This window comes from Sciurus vulgaris (assembly GCF_902686455.1).
Source record: "Sciurus vulgaris genome assembly, chromosome: 5".
Taxonomy (NCBI): Eukaryota; Metazoa; Chordata; class Mammalia; order Rodentia; family Sciuridae; genus Sciurus; species Sciurus vulgaris.
This window is the reverse complement of record NC_136465.1, coordinates 13,815,920-13,838,545: the sequence shown is the minus strand read 5'-3', so window position 1 is coordinate 13,838,545 and position 22,626 is coordinate 13,815,920. Positions and strand designations below refer to the sequence as shown.

At 48.7% G+C, this 22,626-nt stretch overlaps 1 protein-coding gene across 1 annotated transcript; it reads left to right on the top strand.

The window, feature by feature from the left end:
• Positions 1 to 13,777: 13,777 nt before the first annotated feature.
• R3HCC1 (R3H domain and coiled-coil containing 1) lies at positions 13,778 to 22,371 on the top strand (the record flags this gene model as incomplete). The annotated part of the gene is made up of 9 exons (XM_079139861.1): positions 13,778 to 13,808; positions 15,730 to 15,977; positions 16,187 to 16,314; positions 16,684 to 16,821; positions 17,517 to 18,132; positions 18,977 to 19,146; positions 20,286 to 20,356; positions 21,001 to 21,096; positions 22,091 to 22,371. 9 exons carry the CDS (start codon positions 13,778 to 13,780, stop codon positions 22,219 to 22,221), a joined length of 1,629 nt encoding a protein of 542 aa, XP_078995987.1. The 3' UTR covers positions 22,222 to 22,371.
• Between the last annotated feature and the right edge of the window lie 255 nt (positions 22,372 to 22,626).

Below are 22,626 nucleotides of genomic sequence, written 5' to 3'. Positions count from 1 at the left end.
GTGCTTGTCCTGTGTTTTCTTTAGGTTGTGTCAAGTTCTTTCTGTCTTCCTGCCTCCAGTGGCTCCCCATGGAGCTACACTTTGGTTCTTTCCCCTAAGGCCACAGGAAAAGGTGAGTCCTGAGCTGCAGGAGAGCCAGTTAAGCTAATTGGCTAACCTGATTGGTCCTCCTGCCCTGGGGCAGGACTGGCTGTTGTTACTTCCTTGGCTGCGGAGTGTGCTGCTGGTCCATTGGTCATGTTTGTCTTCTGTTGCCTGATCTCCCTGTATTAGGTGAATGACCTAATTCTTTTGCCCACATGATTGTGCTATCTTAGCCTGGCACTGACGTGTCTCAATGCCGGTTATGCACGTGGTATCTGCCGTGCCCTGTGGGGGAGACAGGTTAGAGATTGAGTGCAACCGGGAGCTGACCTGCGGCCTGTTAGGATCCTGGACATGCAGCTGCAGGTGAGACAGCCAGGAAAAAGGTTGGGAGCAGTGATCTGAGGAGTCTAAGGCCTGGGACCTCGTGAGAGACTAATCCACAGGGTTGCACAGGGAGGCCCTAGGGAAGTGTGCAGTAGGGACTCGGGCTGAAAGGAAATGGCCTGGACTAGATGAGCCTCCTTAGGTGGTTTCGTGTTGCTCTTTGTCTTTGTCTGCTAGAAAATCCTCAGTTCAGCACCTTCCACAAAAGACCAGAGTTCTGTGGCATGGTAGTGCACACCTGTAATCCCAGAGACTTGGGAGGCTGAGGCAGGAGGATTGCAAGTTCAAAGCCAGCCTCGGCAACTTGGCAAGACGCTGTCTCAAAACAAAAATTAAAAATGGCTGGGGATGTGACTCAGTGGCTAAGTGCTCCTGGGTTCCATCCCTGGTACAAAAGCAAGAAAACAAAAACAACCAAGGTGCTGGAGCCAAGGTTTACCTTCATGGGGGTCCTAATATGCTGCTGGTCTCTTCAGTCTCAGCTGCCTGGTGCCTTTCTGCCCTGCCACTGGCCCTGAGCATCCACCCTGCACTGGGGAGACCATGCCCTTTTTGGAGTGTGACAGATATCAGCCTTGTCCTGTGATCTGCATTTAACAGGAAATTCTGCTAGGCTTTCATCTCAACTCTGATTGTGACGGAGACCATCAACTTCCTCCCCTGCCTGAGGGGAGGGCCACTGGTTCTCCAATAGTGGCCCGCAGTCTACACTCAGCTATGCTGGTCCGAGAGGGTGAGGGGCTCCTTGTCCCTGGACATCACTTCTGCCCCTTCTACGCACACTGTGTGGCTGCAACAAGATGTTAGGAGGCTGGTGTGTGGCTGGGAGGCCAAAAGCTATGGTATTGAGTGAACTGAATTGACGTCGCCTCTGTGATGGGGGTCTGCACTTGGGGGGTATGCAGGACCCTTTGCTGTCACGTTTCTGGACTCTAATTCTCTAGACTATTTCTGGGTTTTCTCTTTGATTCCTGTGATTTTCCCCATCTTACGTTATGGCAATCCTCACCCCAAATCCTATCAGACTGGGCATCTAGCTCCTGACCCAAAATACCTTTCCTCATTCCTTAAATTCTTGAAGAGGGGTCAACGTTTTTATGCACAGTTAAAGCTCAAGCGTCATGTGCAGATATTCTCTGAAGAGCCAACACACCGCATCACATTTCCACTGCAGAATGAATGAAGACAGGAAGTGGGCAGGGTGACTCAGAGGGGAGGGCCAGATGTATAAGGGGACAGGGTGGAGGAAGAATTCGGTGGAGGCTTTGAAAACAAACTTTGTCATTTGACCAGAGCTGGCTCTGCCTGGCAGCCCCGCTCGCTCACTACTGCAGTCATAGGAGTCTACCACTGGGGACTGGCGGTGATGGAGGTGGTGACAGCAAGGGTGGACATGAGGTAGGATCACCTCAGGCTGTGAAGAGTTGGAAACCAAACCCACCTCCCTTCTCCTGTGATATGTGAGCAGGCGACGCAGACCATCCCGACACCAGACACACCACAACTGCCACTTCTCCAGTGCCAGCTGGGCGCCCTGCAACTTGCTCTCTTCTGACTTGAGCCAGTTACTGCAGACCCCATGGGTTAAGGCTTCCGTCCTGCAAGGCTGCCCCCACCTTCAGACACGATTGCAAGTGGGAGCTTCCCAAGTTACCCACAGTTTCTATCTGACCTGGCTTCTAATCAGCAAAATAACTTACTTTAAGCCTTACTTGTTTATGAAAGGGTATTAACAGCTGGATGAAGAGGTGCACATGGCAAAGTACAGGGAAGGTGCCAGGGTGCCACCCTCCTGCCACTACCACATGTTGGCCACCCTGGAAGTCCTCTGAACCCTGATGTAATGGTCCATTTGAATTGTCATCTTGATTGGATTAAGAGATCCTTATGATTAAGAGGCTTCAGGGTGTGTCCATGAGGGCGTTTCTAGGAATGATTGGCATGTGGGATAGGAACTGAAGTGGAGCCCCTCCCTAAGTGTGGGCGGCACCGCCAATAAGATGGAAAAAAGTTGGAAGAACAAGGAAGCAGACGCACGTGCAAGCTCGGCTCTACTTGAACGGGTTCTTGGTCGCTGCTTCAATTGTCGGAGGATAGCAGACTCCTGCTTCTTCACTCTTCCAAGGCGGACTCTGCCAGTGATTCTCCAGGGAGTTTCCAGAAGCCTTGATCTTGGACTAGGGTAGCACTGTTCATCCCTCTTGTTCTGGGGCTTCTGCCTCTTGGACTGTGCAGCCTCTGGTTCCTCCAGTTCTCCAGCTGCAGACGGCCATTGTGGACTACCCAGCTTCTGATCGTGTGAGCCAATCTACTAAATCCCCTTTTCTAATCATATTTCCTGTTGATTCTGTTCCTCCAGAGAACCTTGACTAATACACCTGTCTTTATGGAGACTTCAATACCACTTAAGCTCTGTACTATACTGAGATCATGGCTAAGGCAGATTAGCACAATGGAATGCCTGCAGTTTCGGCTGTTTTAATAAATTACCAAGATCTGCTTTCTTAAATGATGCTGTGGGTTTTCCTTTTTGGTCAATGTGTTTGTTTCCAGTCTGGCTTTTCTCTTGTTTCCCAGACAGGGATGAGGTACAGCAGTCGCTGTCCCTGTGGTAGGTATGCGTTTGGAGCCACCCTCATTCTTACCTGGGGACAAATGTGGCCTTTCCTGTGGGTGACCCAGAGCAGCCAGAGACATGAAAGCTGAGTTTGCGCTCCATGGGCTCTGGAGGTGTGATGTGAGGCAGGGCATTTGCAGAACCTGTTTCTGTGTGAAAAAATAGATCCCAGGGGATAATTTGTTGAGGCCACCTCAAAGGCATGCGCCGATGGCTGAGAAGGCCTCTGGGGGGTATCAAACACTCCCACTCGAGTGTCTGGGGCCTCTTGAGCAGTCAGCACCTGGCTGGCTCGGGTGCTGATGGGAGGAGGGTGCGCAGAGGGAGCCAGGAGATCGCAGGGTCCATTCTGGACTGCAGGAGACTTTGTGGCCTTGGAAGGGTCTGAAGATGGCCATCTGCCTTCCCTGCATGCCAGCTCTGCCCCTCGTAGCAGGCTCTGGGTTAGACACCGGGTAATTGAGGAAGAGCTCTGGGGACCTGGGACAGGGACCTGAGACAGAGATGAAGCCCCAGGGCTGCCCGAGCTCTGAGTTCCAGGTCCTACTCTGGCTCCACTTCCGCGGAACTGTCCCTCTCTGCCCACCTCACCATAATCTCTCCCTGACATACTCTGGGCAGGCCCTGAGAGTCCTCTTGTCCCCTGCGCCTTTGTCTGGGCCTATGAAGACTTGAATAAACACTGACACGGTTTCTGACAGCTCAAGTCCCATCCCTAGGATCACCCCAGCCACCACACAGAGAACCTGCATGGGAAAGCTCAAGGCTGCCCAGGGAATTTACTGTTTCTCCCAGTCAACACTTGAAGGTGGGGTCCCCCTGTCTCGAAGTCTACGTGGGACGGCAGGAGCCTAACTTTGACAAATGTCAATTTCCAACCACGTGTCTCACGTGAACCAACCACCACCATCTGCTTTTTAAAATGATCACTTCCCTAGTTCTACTCTGCCCGGCTCGCCCCCTCCTTCTCCACATTCCTCCTTTAAAACACCAGTGGCTCTGTACAAAGTCGGGTGAGGTTCAGTTCACACTGGGCTTTAGGTCTTTCCTCTCCACTCTAACTAGGGCTGACTTTGTCTTGACTTTCGCCCCACCTGCCCTGCACTTCCTGTCTTCTTGGTTTGGTTCAGGGCCTGATTTGTTACCTGACTGTGGGTTATTTAATGCTGGACTCCTCACCTAGACCAAAAGCCCCTTGAGTCAGGAAGCAGGTTTTGACCTTCTTAGTCCTGAGTGTGATGAATGCATTCAGGACACATCAGAAAGGTGGACACGAACTGGGTGGGGTCCTGACTGGGAGCCAGAGACAAAGACCAGGAAGCCTACCAGCAGTAGACGGGGCGGTTCAGTGCTCCACTACTGACTGTCTGAGGGGCAGTGTGTACCCTAGGTTCCCACCCTCTTTGCCTCTCCTCTCCAGAGTGGTTGAATGTGTGCTGGCTCTGCAAGGTCGGCCAAATTGCTTTCTCTGTGATTTCTTTATCTATAAAATGGGATGTTGGTAGTACGGATGCCCCTCGCTTTGTGTTAAGATTGACTGAGTTGAGTTAGTAGACGGCACCAAGGCCTGGTGCCCAGTACACCAGTTCAACACATGTGACCTCTTAGTGGGTTCTGAAGGCCTGTCACCTCCAGGTGACTTCTATATCTTTGTTCACTTGTGGACTCTCCTCTCTCATCAGCAATTATGTCCAATATCTGACAGAAGATCAAAGTGAAGTTTCAGTGTTATTTGATTTGCAATACTACTTGTATACGGAGGAATTGTTACATGCTTTTAAAAATATTCTTTGTCTCTTTCCTTCTTTGGTGTTTTATTGAAGGACTTCAGGTTAAAATAAACATAAAAATTTACAAAATCAAATGCTGATCTGTAGAAAGGTGAAGGCAGGGCTGGAGAGGTAACTCAGTACTAGAGGAGAGGTGCTTGCCTGGCATGCAAGAGGCTTGGGGCTGGATCTATAGCACCAGGAAAAAAATTAAGATATAAAGGATTAATCAAAGGAGAGTCTAGATTTCCATGAAAACTTCTTCTGACCCAATTCTTCTAGGACATACTGTTTTAGTCAATGTTTTCACAGCTGTGACTAAAAGCACAGGACAACTGTAGAGGAAGAAAAGTGTATTTGGGGGCTCACAGTTTCAGAGGTCTCAGTCCATAGACTGCAGGCTCCATTCCTCAGGGCTCAAGGTGAGGCAGGACATGATGGCGGAAGAGTGTGGCAGAGGGAAACAGCTCACAAGCTGATCAGAAAGCAGAGAGAGAGAGAGACTCCACTTGCCAGATACAAATATATGTCCCAAAGCCACGCCTCCAAGGCCCACCTCCTCCAGTCACACCCTACCAACCAGCCTTCAGTTACCACTCAGTGAATCCCTATCAGGGAATTAATTCACTAATTTGTTCACAACCCAATCATTTCTCCTCTGAACCTTCTTGCATTGTCTCACACGTGAAATTTTGGGGGACACCTCACATCAAAATCATAACACATACAATCTACTTTCTGCTTACAAATTCATTTTCAAAAAGGTAGGCAGGGCTGGGGTCAAATTCTCATTCTTTTTTTAAATCGTTGCACGTACTTTTCTTACTACCCCTTTTGTTTTGCTTTATTAATGTAAAAGTATATGTTTTCTTTAGTAAAACTATTTTGTCACTTGTCCTTTTCCTTTGCTTCTACTTTTCTTCTTTTGTGCTCTTATGTTGAATAGTTTCTTATCGTTACTATGTTCCTGCGATGCTTTAGAAACTATAGACTGTGTTTCTAGTTTTTAAGGATTTACCTCAAATTTTGAGCATATAGTTTTGACTATACATTTTTCTAACACATTCTAAAATTCTTCAGTGCCTCCATTTTCCCAAACAAGGACCTAGACATGTTCCAAGTACACACTGAATATCAAGCCCATCTATCTTAGTATTGTTTCTAGGAACTTTAGTTTGGCCTGAAAAAATCAAACTTCTTTTTATAGAAAGTGGCAACTACGTACAATAGGACAGAGAATGACGTCCATGTTGCTGGTTTCAGTGATTACCAACCTTTTCCAATTTTGTTCCACTTCGTTGAGCTTTTCTTCTCTGTTCCTCAGCAGGAACATTTTAAAGCAAATTGTTTAGCCAGTTCTTTCACTGCTGTGACTAAATGATCTGACCAGCGTAATCATAGAGGAGGAAAGGTTTATTTGAGGGCTCACAGTTTCAGAGGTCTTAGTTCATAGAAGGCCAGTTCCATTTCTCAGGGCTCAAAGTGAGGCTGAACATCATGGCAGAAGGATGTGGTGGAGGGATGCACCTTCTGATCAGGAAGCAGAGAGAGACTCCACTTGCCAGATACAAATATAGATAAATTTATATATATAAATTTATATTTATAAAAATTATAATTCATATTTATAGATAAATAATTTATATATAAATATATATTCAAATACCCATGACTTAATTTATATATATTTTATATATATAATATATATTAATATATATTATACATAAAATAATATATAACAATATATATATTTTATATATATATATATATATATATATATATATATATAAATTCCAAAGCCATGTCCAAATTCCCACCTCCTCCAGCCACACCATACCAGGCTCCAGTTACTACCCAGTTAATCCAATCAGGATTTAATCACTAATTAGGTTAAGATTCTCAAACCCAATCATTTCTCCTCTGAACCTTCTTACATTGTCTCACAGGTGAGTTTTGGGGGATACCTCACATCCAAACCATAACACAAATCTAAGGCATCGTAATCATTTTACCCATGCGCACTTTAGAATGAATTTCTGATGGATAAAAAACATAACCACGATATCCAAAAATATGCCTAAAAAGTAGAACATTTCTTCATATCACCCGAAGTCCAACCAGTATTCAAATACCCCTGACTTACTCAAGCATGTCCTTTCTGCCACCACTCTGCCCCATTGTGGATACACAAAGGCTCACCTCTTGCATTTGGCTGGTGTGTCTTTTAAATTCTTTAGCATTAATTTTTTTTCCACATGCTTTATAAAATCATCACAAAATTTTCACATGGTTTGCAAAATTCTTCTTTTGTGGGAGGTTCCTTTCCTTTCTCTCTTGCATTCACTCATCTTGCAGGGTGAGTCTGTGCTCACCGCTACCCCACCCTGGGCACCCAGTTAAGAACCAGGTTTTATCTTGGTTAAGATATTTCAATTTCAAGAAGCCGGGGGAAAATAATGCATAACTGAGATTGTAAGAAAAAGAAGAAATCTCAAGGGGACAAAAACGAAAAAAGACACTAAAAAGAGGAGTTGTGGCTACCGCTGCCCTGAGGCGGATGGTGGGGAAACACAAGGACACAGAAATCTGTAACTACCCATTTTCAGAGATGAGTCCAAGAACCTGTCCAAAGCAGGGAATCGAAACCAAGACACACCTACTGCTGGGACCCGAGTGTTTATGACCCTCCCAAATTCCTAGGCTGACTCCTAATCCTCCAGGGGTGGTATTAAGACAGGGGTTTGGGGGAAGCCATTGGGTCCCAAGGGCTCGGCATCACGAATGGAGTCAGGGCTCTTCAGAAAGACACTGAGAGTGCTGCCTGGCCTCCTCCACCATGTGAAGGCACAGGAAGTGCCATCTAAGAACCAGGCAATGGAGCTTCCCCCACCCCCGGATCTTGGACTTCAGCCTCCAGAACCGTAAGAAATGAATGTTTGTTGTTTAGAGCCACCGGGTCCATGGTAATTTACTACAGCAGCCTGAATGGACCAAGACATCTGCTGTGCTGTGAACTTTACCAAATGTATTCTACATGAATGTTCTAGGCAATTTTGTGTGAGAAGAGCAGAAATCTAAAGAGAAAATCCATAATAGCGGCAGTCAGAGACAACCACTGCCCACACGTTAGTCTATCTTCTGTCTCTACTTTTTCCTGATACTGTCTATTAAACAGATAAGATCAATTCGTGTCATGTTTTTTCACAACTTAAACTTTTCAATGGAGGCACTTCCTATGTCATTACGAAGGCTTAATGTTTATTTCTGACATTCATTTTCCCTCTATCCCCTGAGACACTGGGACAACAGACAGATGGGAGATTGACCCTTCCTACCCAAGGAGGAGCCAACCAACTGCAGATTGAAATGTTTTTTTTTTTTTTTAATTCCATCTGTACCAAACATGTATAGGCATCTTTTTTGGTCATTATTCCCTAAACAATAAAGTAGAATAACCATTTTACATAGCATTTGCATTGCATTCATTCTTATAAGTAATCTAGAGATGATTTAAGTATACGAATTCTACACCACTTGATATAAGGGAATTGAATATCTGCAGATCTTAGGATCCACAGGGATCCTGGAACTCACCCTAGGTGAGCACTGAGGGATGATTTTGGTGTTCAAGCTCTGCAAAGTCATGTTGTTTTAAGGAGGCCACAGCAGAAGCTTGGAGGCTGAGATGAGGACTAGCCTGAACCCTGCAGCCCTCTGGGGAGACCTCTGACCCCATCTTGGGTTCTCTTACCCTGGCCCTTTAAGAAGAGCCTAGAACTCAGCCAAGACTGGGGGTATGGTCTCTTGGGAACTGGGACAACAAAAGCATCTGAGATCTAGGGGGTGTGTGGAGGTCGTCCCCAGCTGGGAGGCACAGGTGGAGGCCAATCAGGTAGAGCAGGGCCTGCGGGGGGGGGGGGGGGTGGTGCTCCTTGCCCTCTCCCTGTGGCCCCTGGGTTCTCCCATCCCTGCCTTTCCCACAGCGTGCTTCCTGGTTCTGCCCTTTCTCTACAGCCTTCCCCACCTCTGCCCTTCTCTGCCTTAACTTTTTCACTCCTAGGGTCTCTAGGACATGGCTGTTACTTAGAAAAACATTAATAGATTTTATTGAATTTTTAGTTAAAACAACCGCAATCAATGAAAATCAGATCTCATCAAACTCCTAAACGTTCCAGTTTTTGCTCCTTTGAGTACCTGTGGCAAATGGCAGAGGCCTTGGGAGATACCCTGGTGTAGTCCCGAATGTAAGGTGGCACCTCGGGTGTCTCCCCTTTAAGCACAGTGTGTTTGACTTTCATTTAGAAACTTTAATGAATTTGCAGAGTCGTTTTAGGTGTGAGTTGGGTAAGGAACATATAATAGTATTTTACTTTTTGAATACATTTTAATGTTTGATATAATTCTACTATCCCACCTATGGTTTGCTGAAAAAGTTGGGTTGGGTGTTACTTCTATAACCAATTTTTAAATTATTATTATTATTTTATTTTAATTTTTCAGACTGTATTTTGATTCATTGTACACAAATGGGGTACATCATTTCATTTCTATGGTTGTGCATGATGTAGATTCATACCATTTGTGTAATCATACATGTACATAGGGTAATGATGTCTGTCTCATATAACGAATTTTTTAAAGATATTTTTCTTTCCGTCATGTTATATTTTTCTATATGGTTGAGTGTTGTGTTTAATAACAAACTTGCCCAACTTCTGCCAGTTATTTGGAAAGAAAATAGCACTTATTGGTTTTGCCATGATTATATGCCCTTCTCCCCTCTTCATATTGTAGAATGTTTTCTTGAGTTTCTGCCCTCATTTGTTATGATGAAAAATGCTTTTGTATTTTTACACCTACAGCCTTCCATTTGAGATTTACATGTGTATGCCATTTTGTTACTGTGATTACTTCAGTTTATCTGTTTCAAGTAAATCAAATGTGAAGAACAGGCCTTTTCTCTCATGATACCCCCGGCTGTTAGTCATTTACTTTTATTCATCTCTTGATTAGGCCTATGACTTTTAGTAATTTTCTAGGCAGGATGATAAATGTCAAATCATAATTCAGAAATAGTTATCTAGTTTTTCATTACTATAATGAAATACCAGATGGAGGACACTTTATAAAGAAAAGAGGTTTATATAGCTCACAGTTTTGGAGGCTAGAATCCCAAACAGCATGAACAGGTTCTGGTGAAAGTCCCCCCTTGGCTGCAACACACCGTGGTGCGAATGTGTGTATATCTCTGTGTTTACCTCTTCTTATAAAGTCACTGGGTTTCAGTCATGGGGGCTACACCCAAGTGATCTAATCTAATCTAATTTCTTCCAAGGGTTCCACCTCTAAACACCACACTCTGATTAAGTTTCCACCCTCTTAATACCATTAACATAAAATGTGGGGGATTACACTCCCATGTGAGTTTGGAGAAACAAATCATATTCCCCAACCACAGCACTGACCCACAAGTACATGGACCAAAGAGAGAGTGGCGAGGTCCTAATCACTGAACTAAGGCCAAAACTGGGAAGGGGAGCCATTTATGAATGAAAGAGGGGAGAGTAAGATGCCGGGCTAGGAAGAGAGAATTTTGTTTTTCTCATCGAGGTGAAGAACTGGAGGCCGTCAAAGAGGCCTGTCTGGGCCATTTATTCCCGAATAGAGGAACTTTTTAGGTATTTGTGGATTTTATAAAAAGCTGAAGAGGTGAACTGCAAGATACGTGCTCTCTGCAAACTGCCTGGCACTGTCCTGGCCTCTCCTGCTCAGGCAGGCCCGGTATCTCCACCTCCTAAAGCAGAATATCTGTGAGAAATGACTTCCAGGTCACCACAGGTGGTGAGATATCTCCACTGACATCACAGTCTCTAGAATTTTCTGGTCTCATGGTTTTCCTTTGAAAATTCTACAGATATTACTCCTTTTTCTTCTGGCATGAGTTGTTAGGAAAATCTGTAAGTTGCTGATTTTCCCCCCTTAAGATTCTGCCTAAATCATCATATAGCTAGAGTCTTTTCACAATCATCAGATAACCTTTTTAAAATCATAATGTGCATCACTATTTTCTGGAACAAGATTTTAATCTACAGATTCATGTTTTCTTCTGTTGAAAGAAAATATTGTTGCCTTTTATTTTTTTTCTGCTCCAGTAATTTTCTTTCTCAGCATATTAATTATTTCAGTATTGAATCTCCAATACAGGCTGATCCACTCATATCTTTCTTTAACTGTTTTAATCTCTTTGCCTTTTTCTTGGGTTTTCATGTAGTTTTTTTATGTAGTTTTTTTTTTTTTTGTAATGTCTGGGAGTGACTTGCTTACAAAAGACTTCTTATAATTATTTAGATTTTTAAAGTTATATTAGTTTATAAAAATAAGTCTAAATACCCAGTTTTCATTAAATTTTAAAATTTGATTAACAAATATAATAATTTTGCTTATAGATCTAACATATTACATGTAGAATGAGAAACACTACGGTTCAAGATGGCAAAACAAATTTCACTTAAAACTTTGGTTCTAGTTTCTCCATATTTATCATTACTAGATACTTCAACTGTACTTAGAAATTTGATATATTTGGTTTTCCTTTTTTAAATTGAAATCATTATTGAGACAGTTGTAGAGTCATGTGCAATTGTGAGCAATAATATAGAGAGATCCCGTGTGTTCTTCACCCCGTCTTCCAGTGGTAAATCTTGCCAGCTTTAGTATAATATTTTACAACCAAGATAATTTCGTCAGTATGATCTGCCAGTCTTCACAGAATCCCTTTTGACTTGAACTTGTGCTCATGAGTGTGTTTAGCTTGATGGGAGTTGATCACATGTGTAGGTACTTGTATCAACCACTCCAGGCAAGACTGGAGTGCATTTCCTCCTGTGACTCCTGCGTCACACCCCTCCCTCCTACCTCTTCTCTGGGATCACCCTCCCCTCCCCACCCCCAACCCCTAACCCTAACCCTGGGGACCACTAACCTGTTCTTCATTTTTAAACTGTTGCTCTTTCGAAAGTTTATATAAATGGAATAGACAAAGCAACATTTAGGATGGGATTTTTTTCACTAAGTTGTCAACTATATATGTGCAAAGTTGTACATTGTGTATTTCCTTATGCTTCTCTGGTGGTCCGCAGGTTCTGCAATGATAAACCCCAGTTTTATTCCTCATAATAGTGATATGTCTTTTCTCCTCGCCCCGCTCCACTCCCCATGTCAGTTTTATTGTTAGGTTTTAAAGTTTTATTGATCTTTTCAAGGGGTCGGCAAATCTTTGTCAATTTTCTCTGCAGTTTTCTTGATTTCTGCTCATTTTGTATTTTCTTCCTCCTCTCTTGTTTGCTGAAGTCTAGGTTCCCCACTCCACTCCCTTCAGGCCCTGCGTGGGGGATCCCCACCCCTGCCCCCACCAGACCCCTACAGATGCTGGGTGGGGGAGTGTCTGCTCGGGTGGCCTCCACTGGCACTATGCGGGCAGGTAGCTCCTTGATCAATGGCGGAAGTCCTCCTGTCCCCTCGACCTCCTCTGATACCAACCCTGACAGTGGAGGTCCAGGTCCCTGGGAGTCTCTAGTGACACTGCTGGGGCCATGACTGCCTGGAGAGAATGACAGTGCCAGATCCCAACTTGGCCCTCTCTGGTGTCACGTCATGACACCAAGTGTGGTGCTCATGGCACCAGCTGGGGGTGACCATTCCCACTTGACCTTCCCTCCTGCAGGCTGAGGGATATGGCTGGCACAGAGAGATCCTTTTCTCAAAGCTTTCTGTCTTGCGAGGTTGCTCCTTAACTGGTGCTTTGCTCAGAGGAAACCGGCTTTTGTTGAGGTCTTGTTTTCTGTGTGGTTTGGGGTTTGTGTCTGTCGGTGTTTCTGAGTTTCTGGCTTCTCTAATCTCCAGGTCCTGGGATTTGAGGTACAAAGATTCAGGGAACTTATCACGTTATCTTTCTTTGGCCCCCAAGGCCCCAGCTGGGTGCCCTCTTCTCTCTACCTTTGAGATCTCGCTGAGCTTATTTGATATTTAATGTCTAGACTCTTCAGTTGCAGTTAGTGTAAGAAACAAGGAAAAGTATGTCTACTCCATCTTCCCAGAAGTTCTGATTTTCTTTTCAAACACATCAAATGACCCACCCAGTAGGCCATGAAGCAGATCCTTCCTATGTGCTGATTTTAAACAACTCTTATAAATCTTAAAATATTATAAGATCAGTTCTCTTACGAATCTAGCCATCTTCTAGCCCATTTGGAAGCAGAAGATCCATTTCATTTGTAAAACTGGAATCACTGTCTATTGTGTCTGAAAGATTCTATAATATGCCAAAACCATGAAAACATTGCAAGGACTTTAAATAACAAACATAAACGGAATATTCTTAAATTTAATCTTCCTGGGGTTCAAAGGACACTTCAAGTGTCTTTAGCATCTTCTCAGATGGGTCGAGGTTGCCAGAGTCAGGAGGTGTGAGCCTGGGACACAGCTGCCCCAGGCAAGGGAAGTTGTCCCAGAGTCGCTAAGGCAGCAGGGGACTCCAGGCCCATCCCTTCAGATATGACCACTTGCTGCTCCAGGTCGCCTGGGTTCAGTTCTTTCATCATTTTTTGACCATGCGTCCCATTTGGGCTGAAATGCTATACCTCATACCCAGTTTCTCCCACTGATGGCCTCACCTAGTTTATCGAGTTCCTGACTTCTACGTGTGGCTATGGGCCACAGTGTCAAGAGGCTTCTGATGACATTGTAGAGGTGGAGCATCTTAATCTTGGGTGTCTCAGAGCAGGGGTGTGGCAGCCAGGTGAGAGCTGGGTTTTGAGGCCAACTCTGCACTCCATAGTCAGTGACTCTGGGCTGAAACCTCAGTGCATACTCCTGCACTGCGGGTGACAACTGTCACCTAAAGGGATTCTGCAAAGGTTCGATGAGCGTGGTTCATGCAGCTGTTACTCCCGGTAAACAGCAGTTATCTTCATTTACTCCACCACAAGATTTGTGCTCAGTGCCAACTCCAGTTGGAGGTGCCCGATGTTGTCTTTGACTTCTCTCTCTCGCTCCATCCTTCCTTTTTCACTGAAGCTGGGTGCCAGGCTTTTTGTCTTCCTGGAGAATATGAAGCAGTTATTCATTGAAAATTCCTTCTGCTTTTTCAACAAATTGTCTCAGATGCTCTTGTTTTCTATCTTTTTCTGCTAGGCTCTTGCTGTAGAAATTCCACAGACTCTTTGTGCTGCTGCTTCTTGTTTGCTCACCTTGAATGGTCCCCAGAGAGCATTCACCTGCTATTTGCCCCCAAATTGTGTGCATAGATCCTGTTACCTATCAACCCCTGGTGGAGCCTGGATGCTGGTACCTTTTTACCTGTCAGCCTTTGAGTTACCTGAAGTATTGTGTGACAGGAATGGGGATCATGGGCAGCCCTCCTCTGAGAACTTTGTTTCTACTTTGACACTTGGAATTTGTTGAACACCTCTGTCATGGGCTAGTTCTAAAGAGGAGGGAGCGTGACTTGTTTCCCAGGTTTGGGGTTTGTGTCTCTTCTAGGGGAAGAAATGGACATTTTGCTGAGGAAGTTGGGCCTTTGTTTCTGAGACAGCATGGGCTTTTTGCTAGGTCCTACCTGTCCCTAGCTGTCAGGTAGGCTTGTTTCTCAGTTTCGCCCCTGCAGTCAAGGAAGCCTGATCAGATACAACAATGGCACCTTGAGGCCTGCTTCTGCTTCTGTGGAGCCAACAAAGAGCACAAGCAGGGTATTCATCAGAATGCGTACGATGTCCCTGTTCCTCCTTTGTCCTGGGAGCTGGAGGCCCTCTGGTTGGGCTTTGGGATCTGTCAAGTCTCCTCTCACAACCACACCCAGAAAGGATATTTGCAGTTTCTCTCTGCACTTATTGTCTTTAGATAGTTTTTAATTCTTGTTGATAGATATCAGGAATTGAGCTTTTGTAAGTAAGGCAACACGTCAATGTCCCTTTTAGAAACACTTTGGGAAAATTTGTGAAAGCAAAATGCATTTTCCTTTTCTCCATTTCTCCACTCCTACGTCTTCTTTCCCAGTTGGCCTTTGCAGGGGCAGCCCTCCTGCACCACCCTGCCTGTATTCTCCTGCAGGGCCCACTCAGACTGTCCCATCCTGGACCCAACTCTGGGTCTTAGGTGCTCTTAACTCAGGGTCCTGCTTTGCTCTGAGCTGCTGTGGATTTCTGGATTCAGGGTGACCAGGGATTTACATTTTAACAACTTTCAGGGAACAGGATTCCAACCCTGGTCTCCTACATGATAATAGTCCATCCTACAGACTGTCTGATAGCAAGAACTTGAAGTCCCATTTAAGGTGGGCACAGGAAAGGCTACTGGATGGGGCAGAGCAACCTAAGTCGACCTGCAAATCATGCTAGTGGTGGTTCCGTCTAGGTGCCCAGTAGGCAAGCACTTTGTCAGCGACTCATCTGGTCTGAATTAGAGCTCTTAGCAGGTCCCCTCTAAGGGAGAAGGAAGGGCAGTGATGGGCGGAGGGTGCCCAAATACCTGGTGCTCCAAGGCGGCTTCCTCTTTATTCCTCTTTTAGTTCCCTGCGGAGGGAAACCTAAAATCGAAAAAACCTAGCGCTGCCCATATCCAGGTTACAGGGGGAAAAATACAGAACCGACTTTGGAATTAGATCCACCTTTGCTCAGAGCAAGACTCTAGAATTTACCACCGGTGCAACTTTGGACAAGTACTTCACCTTTGTGCGTCTCGGTTTTCCAGTGAATATATTACCTAGTCACGTCGTTCGGAAGAAGGCGGTGAAGTTCGTGTGAGTGGCAGGTGCGTCCCCGCCTCCATAGGTAACAAGAACACGCCCCTTTGCTGCTCCTGCTATACGTCCCCCAGGCCGCGCGGTGGCGCTGCGGCCCTGCCGAGGCCGGGGGCTTTCGCAGGCGAGTGGGGGCGCGCAGGCCCCTGTAGACCCCGACAGCGGCGGCGACGCTCAGGGCGGCTGTGGTGAGTGCTGTGGGCCTGGGGGCTCACGCCCCGGTCCCCTGGCTCGGGCGTGGGGAGGGCGACTGGGCGGCGCGGAGCAGGCCCGGGACAGCCCCGCTGGCGGCGCGCGTGAGTCGGAACCAGGCAGCGCAGCGCGGGTGCGAGGCCAGAGCCCGGAGACCCTCCCCGTCCACCCAGGGCGGGAGACCCGGCACGGCCTCCTCTGCCTCCGGGCCTGACTCCTCAGTTGCCAAAGAAGAGACCCTGGGCCCGAAAGCATCTGAAACCTTTTGGGCACCGACATTTCGGGCCGTGGGCGGGCCTAGGTCCTGTACTCTGATCCCCGGCCCTGCCTGTCCCCCTACAGGCTCTCCCACCCGTCACCCTGGCCCTTCTCTGCTTGGACGGTGTTTTCCTCTCCTCGGCCGAGAATGACTTTGTCCACCGGGTCCAGGAGGAACTGGACCGTTTCCTGCTGCAGAAGCAGCTGTCAAAGTATGTGGGGGATGTGAGGGAGTCCTTTGATGCTAGGAAGGGCAGGGTTTGTCCCTTCCCCGCCATGCTGCACCCAGGTAGCTGGCTGGCAGCTGGCCTTGGCCTTTTGTCTTTACATTGGCCCTGGGCCTCCAACCGCATCTTTCCATTGTAATTCTGAGCATCACCCCAAGACTGAAGAGGCCTGCCCAAGAGTGGGGTTGGGATCACTAGCTCCTGGTGATCACCTGTGCTCCGGTCATTTGCATCCTGCCTGGGGACCCAATAGGACAGATGGAGCCTGGTGTTAAGCCTCTGTTAGCCTGGGGGTGGACCAGGTAAGAGCCAGGTCCTGGAAGCACCTGCTCAGGACTTCTGTTCCCTTCCTAGGGTTCTTCTTTTCCCCCCACTCTCCAGCCGCCTGCGGTATCTGATTCACAGAACAGCAGAGAATTTTGATCTCTTGAGCAGCTTCTCTGTTGGGGAGGGCTGGAAGAGGAGGACTGTGATCTGTCACCAGGACATCAGGTGTGTGTCCTGCTGCCTCGGAGGGGCCTCAGTTCCTTGTGGGTGCTGGGTCAGCTGGCCAGCCCCTGGGAGGGTGGAGTTTGACAGGAAGCAGGGCTAGGTGTAGGCTCCCCCAATTCCTAGTCCCAAGATAGCCTTGCCTTTTGTTTCAGCAGTTGACATGCTTTATTCATGGAACTCACCTGGCAAATTCAGTTGTTCATTTGGGGCAGATGAGATCAAGAACAATTTAAATAGTGAGGTCTGCCCCTCATTCTTGGTGAGCATAGGCCCCAGAGAGACCATGGAACCTGGAAGCACCTGCCAGCCTGCTAGCCATCTCTGTTCCCATGTGCAGCTCACAGGATGAGCATCTTATAGTGACTCTGATCCTAGTGTTTAAAGTCACATGCTTTCCTAATAATGTGGCTCCTAAAAGCAAGTATTTGCCTTATGAGTTGTATAACCAAACATTCAGCTGTCCCTTAATTTAATGAATAGTGCCCGAGGACAAGCCGGCTGCTTTGGGCTGGTGAGAGATGGCATTCTGTCTCCATCACTGTATCTTTCCAAGGGATTTTTAAACGTCAGTTTGGTCTGAGTTTTGCCTAATGCTGACTTGAGAACTTCATGCCTGAAAGAAAATTGGCTCCAGTCAGCCATTTTCCTGTGGTCCCAAAGACTCTTTAGATCATTTTCTCCTGTTTTTGATCCAGGGTACCCATTTCAGATGGTCCCTCTGGCCCTTGCCACACTTCTGCCTCCCACCCCAAAAAGTACCCTGGTCCTCGGCCCACCTCAAACCAGGCAGCGGCTGCTGGTTCCCGAGGTGCAAGGGCTGGCCGATGGCATCGAGGACGCAAGCCGGACCAGCCTCTGTATGTGCCCCGGGTGCGGCGCAGGCAAGAAGAATGTGCAGCTACCTCTATTCCAGTGGTCCAGGAAGAAATCCCAGCTGGTGGGGTCTCTGAAGAGCCTGGAGATGCTGGTGCTGGGGACCCTGACACCCTTCAGGGACTCACCGTGTTGATGACTCAGGGAACAGAGGACCTGAAGGACCCAGGTCAAAGTTGTGAGAATGAGCCACTGCTGGAGCCAGTTGGCCCCGAGCCTCCAGGACCTGAGAGTCCAGCAGGGAAGGGATGCGGGGTGGAGGCTGCCACACAGCTTGGGTCCAGCCAGCAGCCCGCCCTGGAAGAGGGGAATGGGAGTCAACTGGAGCAGAGCCCGGTGGAGGAGGAGGCGGAAGAGAAGGAGGAGGAGGAGGAGGAGGAGGAAGAGGAGGAGCCTGGCAGCTGCTCCGAGGAGGATTGCAGTGAGCTGCTGCGGGAGGTGATGAGGCTCTTGAGCCCAGAAAAGGGAGGGCGGCAGTGAGGTGGGTGTGGCTGCAGGTGGACGGGGACAAAGGGTCATGGGGTGGAGGGTGGGGGATGTGCGGGTGTGTGGGTGGCTCAGGCCTGGGCATTGGGTGACAGGAGTCCCTTAGGAAACATGGGGGGAGGAGGTGTGGATTTAGGACCCCAGGCGTGTCATTTTGCTTTTCTAAGTCTGTTTCCTCCTCTAAGAAAAAAAGAAAGGAACAGGTTTGCAAGGCACCAGACAGAATGTTTGTGCAAGTGCTGTTCATGCGCTACGGAAAATCACTCTCCTGCCTGGAGCTTTGTCTTACAGTCATTTTTCCTTGGAACCATGTTTCTGCTCGAGATGGGCCGTGGGGCTGGTTGGAAGGGTGGGCATCTTGGACTGCTACTTTGAACCTGAAGATTGCAGACCAAAAGGACTCGCTTAAATAGCTTGTCATTAATAAGGGAAGGAAAGATCCTGGACTTTCCCAGCTCTGTCTCTTACTAACTGCAACTGTGGGCAAAACTGCCTACCTCTTTGCCCCTCAGCTTCCCCATCTGTAAAGTGGGCGTATAGAATATACTTTTCAGAATTATGTGAGACATAATCTGTGCAGGTGCCAGTCCCCGGAGGGGACTCCGTAAAACCAAGTGCGCACCCCTAAAACTCCTGAGTCCTGACTGGTCCACCCCACTCTGGGGCCATGCTGCCATTCAGACTCCTGCCAGCCGGGCTCCCTCCTGCCTGCTGAACTGCCAGGGTGGTTTTAAGCCAGTCGTTTGGGGCCCTGTGTGTCAGAGCTCCCATTGCCAAAAGGTCCAATTGCTCCCAGATCACAGACAAGCTGACTGAGAAGGAGATTCAGATCGAGAGGATCCACCTGGACACGACCTCCTTCGCAGAAGAGCTGCCAGGGAAGGAATTTGCCCACGTGGTGGAGATCTATGATTTTGAACCAGAGCTCAAGACTGAGGACTTAATGGCGACATTTTCTGAGTTCCAGTGAGTGCCAGCAGGTGGCAGGGGAGGCAGGGTATTGCCTTCCGGAGGGGAGCTGGGATAGCCCTTTATTGTCTGCCCTCATCCCCACCTGCCTCATTCCCAAGTACCTAAGGCTACGGAAGGACAGACAGACGGTGGGTGTGTTGCTCGGGCTCCTACTCTGGAGCAGGTCAGCCCGGCTGGGGCTGGGGCAGGGGAGAGGGGAGAGCAGGCACTTTGGTTATCGACTCCTTTGCTGGGACCAGGAGGCTTTCCATCATCCCTCAGTATATGGCAGTACTGCCAACTGGGCAGTTAAGTCTGTAGCTGGCCAAGGGCTATCTTCGTGCCAGAACTGTTTTGGGGGAACTGGCTCAGGATGCTCTGATGGGGGCCAGAGGGATATATCCGGCAGGACTTCTCAGTGCCCCTGAACTCCTTTGGATTCAGCCTCCTGTCTTCTGTCATTTTTACTGCTCTTTTTTCGTCTCCTCTTCCTTCCTTTACTTCTCTTTCCTGTGTGGACTTTGTAAAACCCCTTTCCCCCTGGGTGGGTCCTTCCTCTGCTTCCCACATGTCTTCCCTTGCTCTCTCAGCTGAGCTGGAGGGGCAGCCCAGAGGCATGCTCTTCTCCATCCCCGTTGATGTGGCCAGATGGGGCCACCAGTGACGTCCTCAGCTGGATGGGCAGTGCCACTAGGGGTGCTGGGCACAGCTGCTTTCTGCCCTTCCCAGGCGCAGAGCCCATGGAGCAATAGGAGGAGTGCCAGCCGGGAGTGTCCTGGACTGGCTGATTCAGGTCCTGCCTATGCCACCACCACACAGGTCTTGGGTCTCCAGCCGCAGAGCCCACCCCCCGGCCGGACTGCGATAGTGCCTGGGGGGACGCCCCCTTCAGCCTTGGCCTTGTGCTGCAGGAGCTCTCCAAGTCCTGGCTCCTTCAGTTCTAGACCCTGGGGACCTGCCTGACGGGCTTACAGGGTGACACTTGTCTTTCTGAAGCTGATCATATGTTCTTAAGAGAAAGCTTGCTGCAATTATTGTCTCAAGGTCACCGTGCTCGAGGATCCCAGGTGGGGGGGGAACTTGCCTGCAGGATCCAGTGGGAAAAGGTTTTGGCCACTGGCTTCTGTAACCTCCTGTGCCTTCTCCCCACACAGGGAGAAGGGGTTCAAGATTCAGTGGGTGGATGACACTCATGCACTTGGCATCTTTCCTTGCCTGGCCTCAGGTAAGATGGCTTCATGATGGGCTCAGCCCCTTCTCTGATGAGAAGGGAGGGCCACCCATTTCCAGGTGCAGGCCACCCTGAGGCAGGGGGCCTGCGTGGCTCTGATCCCTGCACGAGCTGGGGTGACCACGGCCATCTCCTGGGCTCGGCCCCAAACCTGGCCTGAGTTTCCTTATCTGTAAAACAGCAGAAGGCAAGGACCTGTCCTCCTACTCTGTCCTGTTGTCCTCTGTGAATAGCCCAGGTGCCCTGCAGTACAGCATGACTGGGATGGAGTGCAGGTGTCCTTGGGGGATCTCGAGTGGCGGAAGGATGGTCTGCTCTCAGCCTGGGGCTTTTGAAGGCAGAGTCTCCTCACCCAGGCTGAGAATTGCAGCCCGGCCAGTGCTGCCCCTGCCTTAGGGGCTGAGGGCATTACCTGAGAGCACAGGTAGGCCTTCCCCAAGCAGATCTGCAGTGCTCTGGAGCTCGAGGTAAACCGGGCTGTTGTCTCTTATCCAGCCAGAGTGGTGGCAGAGCAGTCCTGCCCAAGCTGGGGCTGGGCGCGGGAAGCTGCTGCCTCAGGTTTGGGTGACAGGTGTGCTCCTGGGCCCCAAGGCCTCATATAGCAGGAGGGGATTTCTCCAGATCTCTTCTTTCCCCAGCTGCTGACGCCCTGACCAAGGAGTTCCCCATGCTCAAGATCCGGCCTCTCACGCAGGGAACCAAGCAGTCCAAGCTCAAAGCCTTGCAAAGGCCAAGTAAGAACACACTTGTCCCTGGATGGGGAGGCCATGCACGTGTGTGTTTGGTGGTGGGTGAGGAGGGTGCCTTCCCTCTCTGTTTCCCTCTTTCAGATCCCTGCTCTTTAGGGTATAGCAGCCAGTGGAACCTTGATCCTGCCCCAGGGGACCTGGGAGCCAGAGGGCAGTAGCCTTGTAGGGCATGGAATCTGCCAGTACTGTGGCGTTTGTCCTCGTGGTGACAGCCTCTTCTGGGCAGTACTCAGGGAGAGGCGTGGCCTTCCTTTCTGAGGGCCATGGCAACCATACCTTGCAGGGACAAAAACTGCTTAAGCTTTGGGGTCAGCCCTGAGTGAGACCCTGCTCCGTCACTCATTCAAGTTGGCCTTAAGGAAGTCCCTTTGTGAGTTTCTTCCTCTGTAAAATAAGCAGATTATATGCGATAGACTGGAGGGTTGACTCAAAGAGCACACAGACCTGCCTAGAGCCAAGAGGGGCATGAAGAAAGTTCCAAGTAAATGTTAGTTCCTGCCGTTTTCTCTTGGAGAACACATGGCTGGGACTCTTAGATGCCAGTTTTCCATGACTGCAAAGCAGGCCTAGGGGGCAGGCCAGCTGAGGCCATCTGTGTTGCGGATGGTGATGTGATCTTTGTCTCAGATTTCTCGGGAACAATAAATATCCTGTCTCCACCAGACATCCCATCCTGACTTGATGTCTCACCCAAGACCCTACAGACTGGGAAGGTGGGCAGGATTAACCCCTCCAATCCCCACTGGTTGCTAAGAGATGAGAGGTTTGGGTCAGGATTCCACAGGGAGCCCGGAACATGGAGGCCTGGAGACCTGGCCAGCCCGCCTCACAAGCAGGAGGCTGCCGTGGGCCCAAACGGGCTCTGGCCCCACACATGTAATTAGATGTTGGCTCACATGGCTTCCAGGCTGCTTTGTTGCTGGGAGGAGCAGCCAATCTTGAATCCAAGCACCCGCTCTTGGTGGGACCTTCCTTTCAGAGCTCCTGCGTCTGGTGAAGGAAAGGCCACAGACAGATGCAGCAGTGGCCCGAAGGCTGGTGGCCCGGGCCTTGGGAATCCAACATAGAAAGAAAGAACGGCCTGCCGTCCCGAGTGCCCTGCCACCCTGAGGCCTGAGTCCCAACACCAGAAGCCTTTACAGACACGGGACAGCCCTACGCCACTGTTGGAGCTTCACTGCAGGGTGTGATGGCTTTAGTTTGTCTAGCTCCAGAAATTGAGGGAAAAAAGAAATAAAAGCTTTAAAGTTGTTCGACTGATTGCTTTGAGGTGTGATTGTCTGCAGCAGGACTTTAGGGGCTGCTGTGCCATCTGTAGTCCCATCTGTGCTATGGACCTGTGGCTGTTCACCCTAGAAGCCTAGCCTGGAGGATCCCTTCTGGGCCTTGGGGACATTTGCAAAGTTTGCCCTATATGGGGGGCAAGTTGCTCCTGCTCTGTGCCACCTGCCCAGCACCCTCCTGCAGGTCAGGAATGGCAGCTAGCCATCTGGCGTAGAGTACTTGAATCAAGGT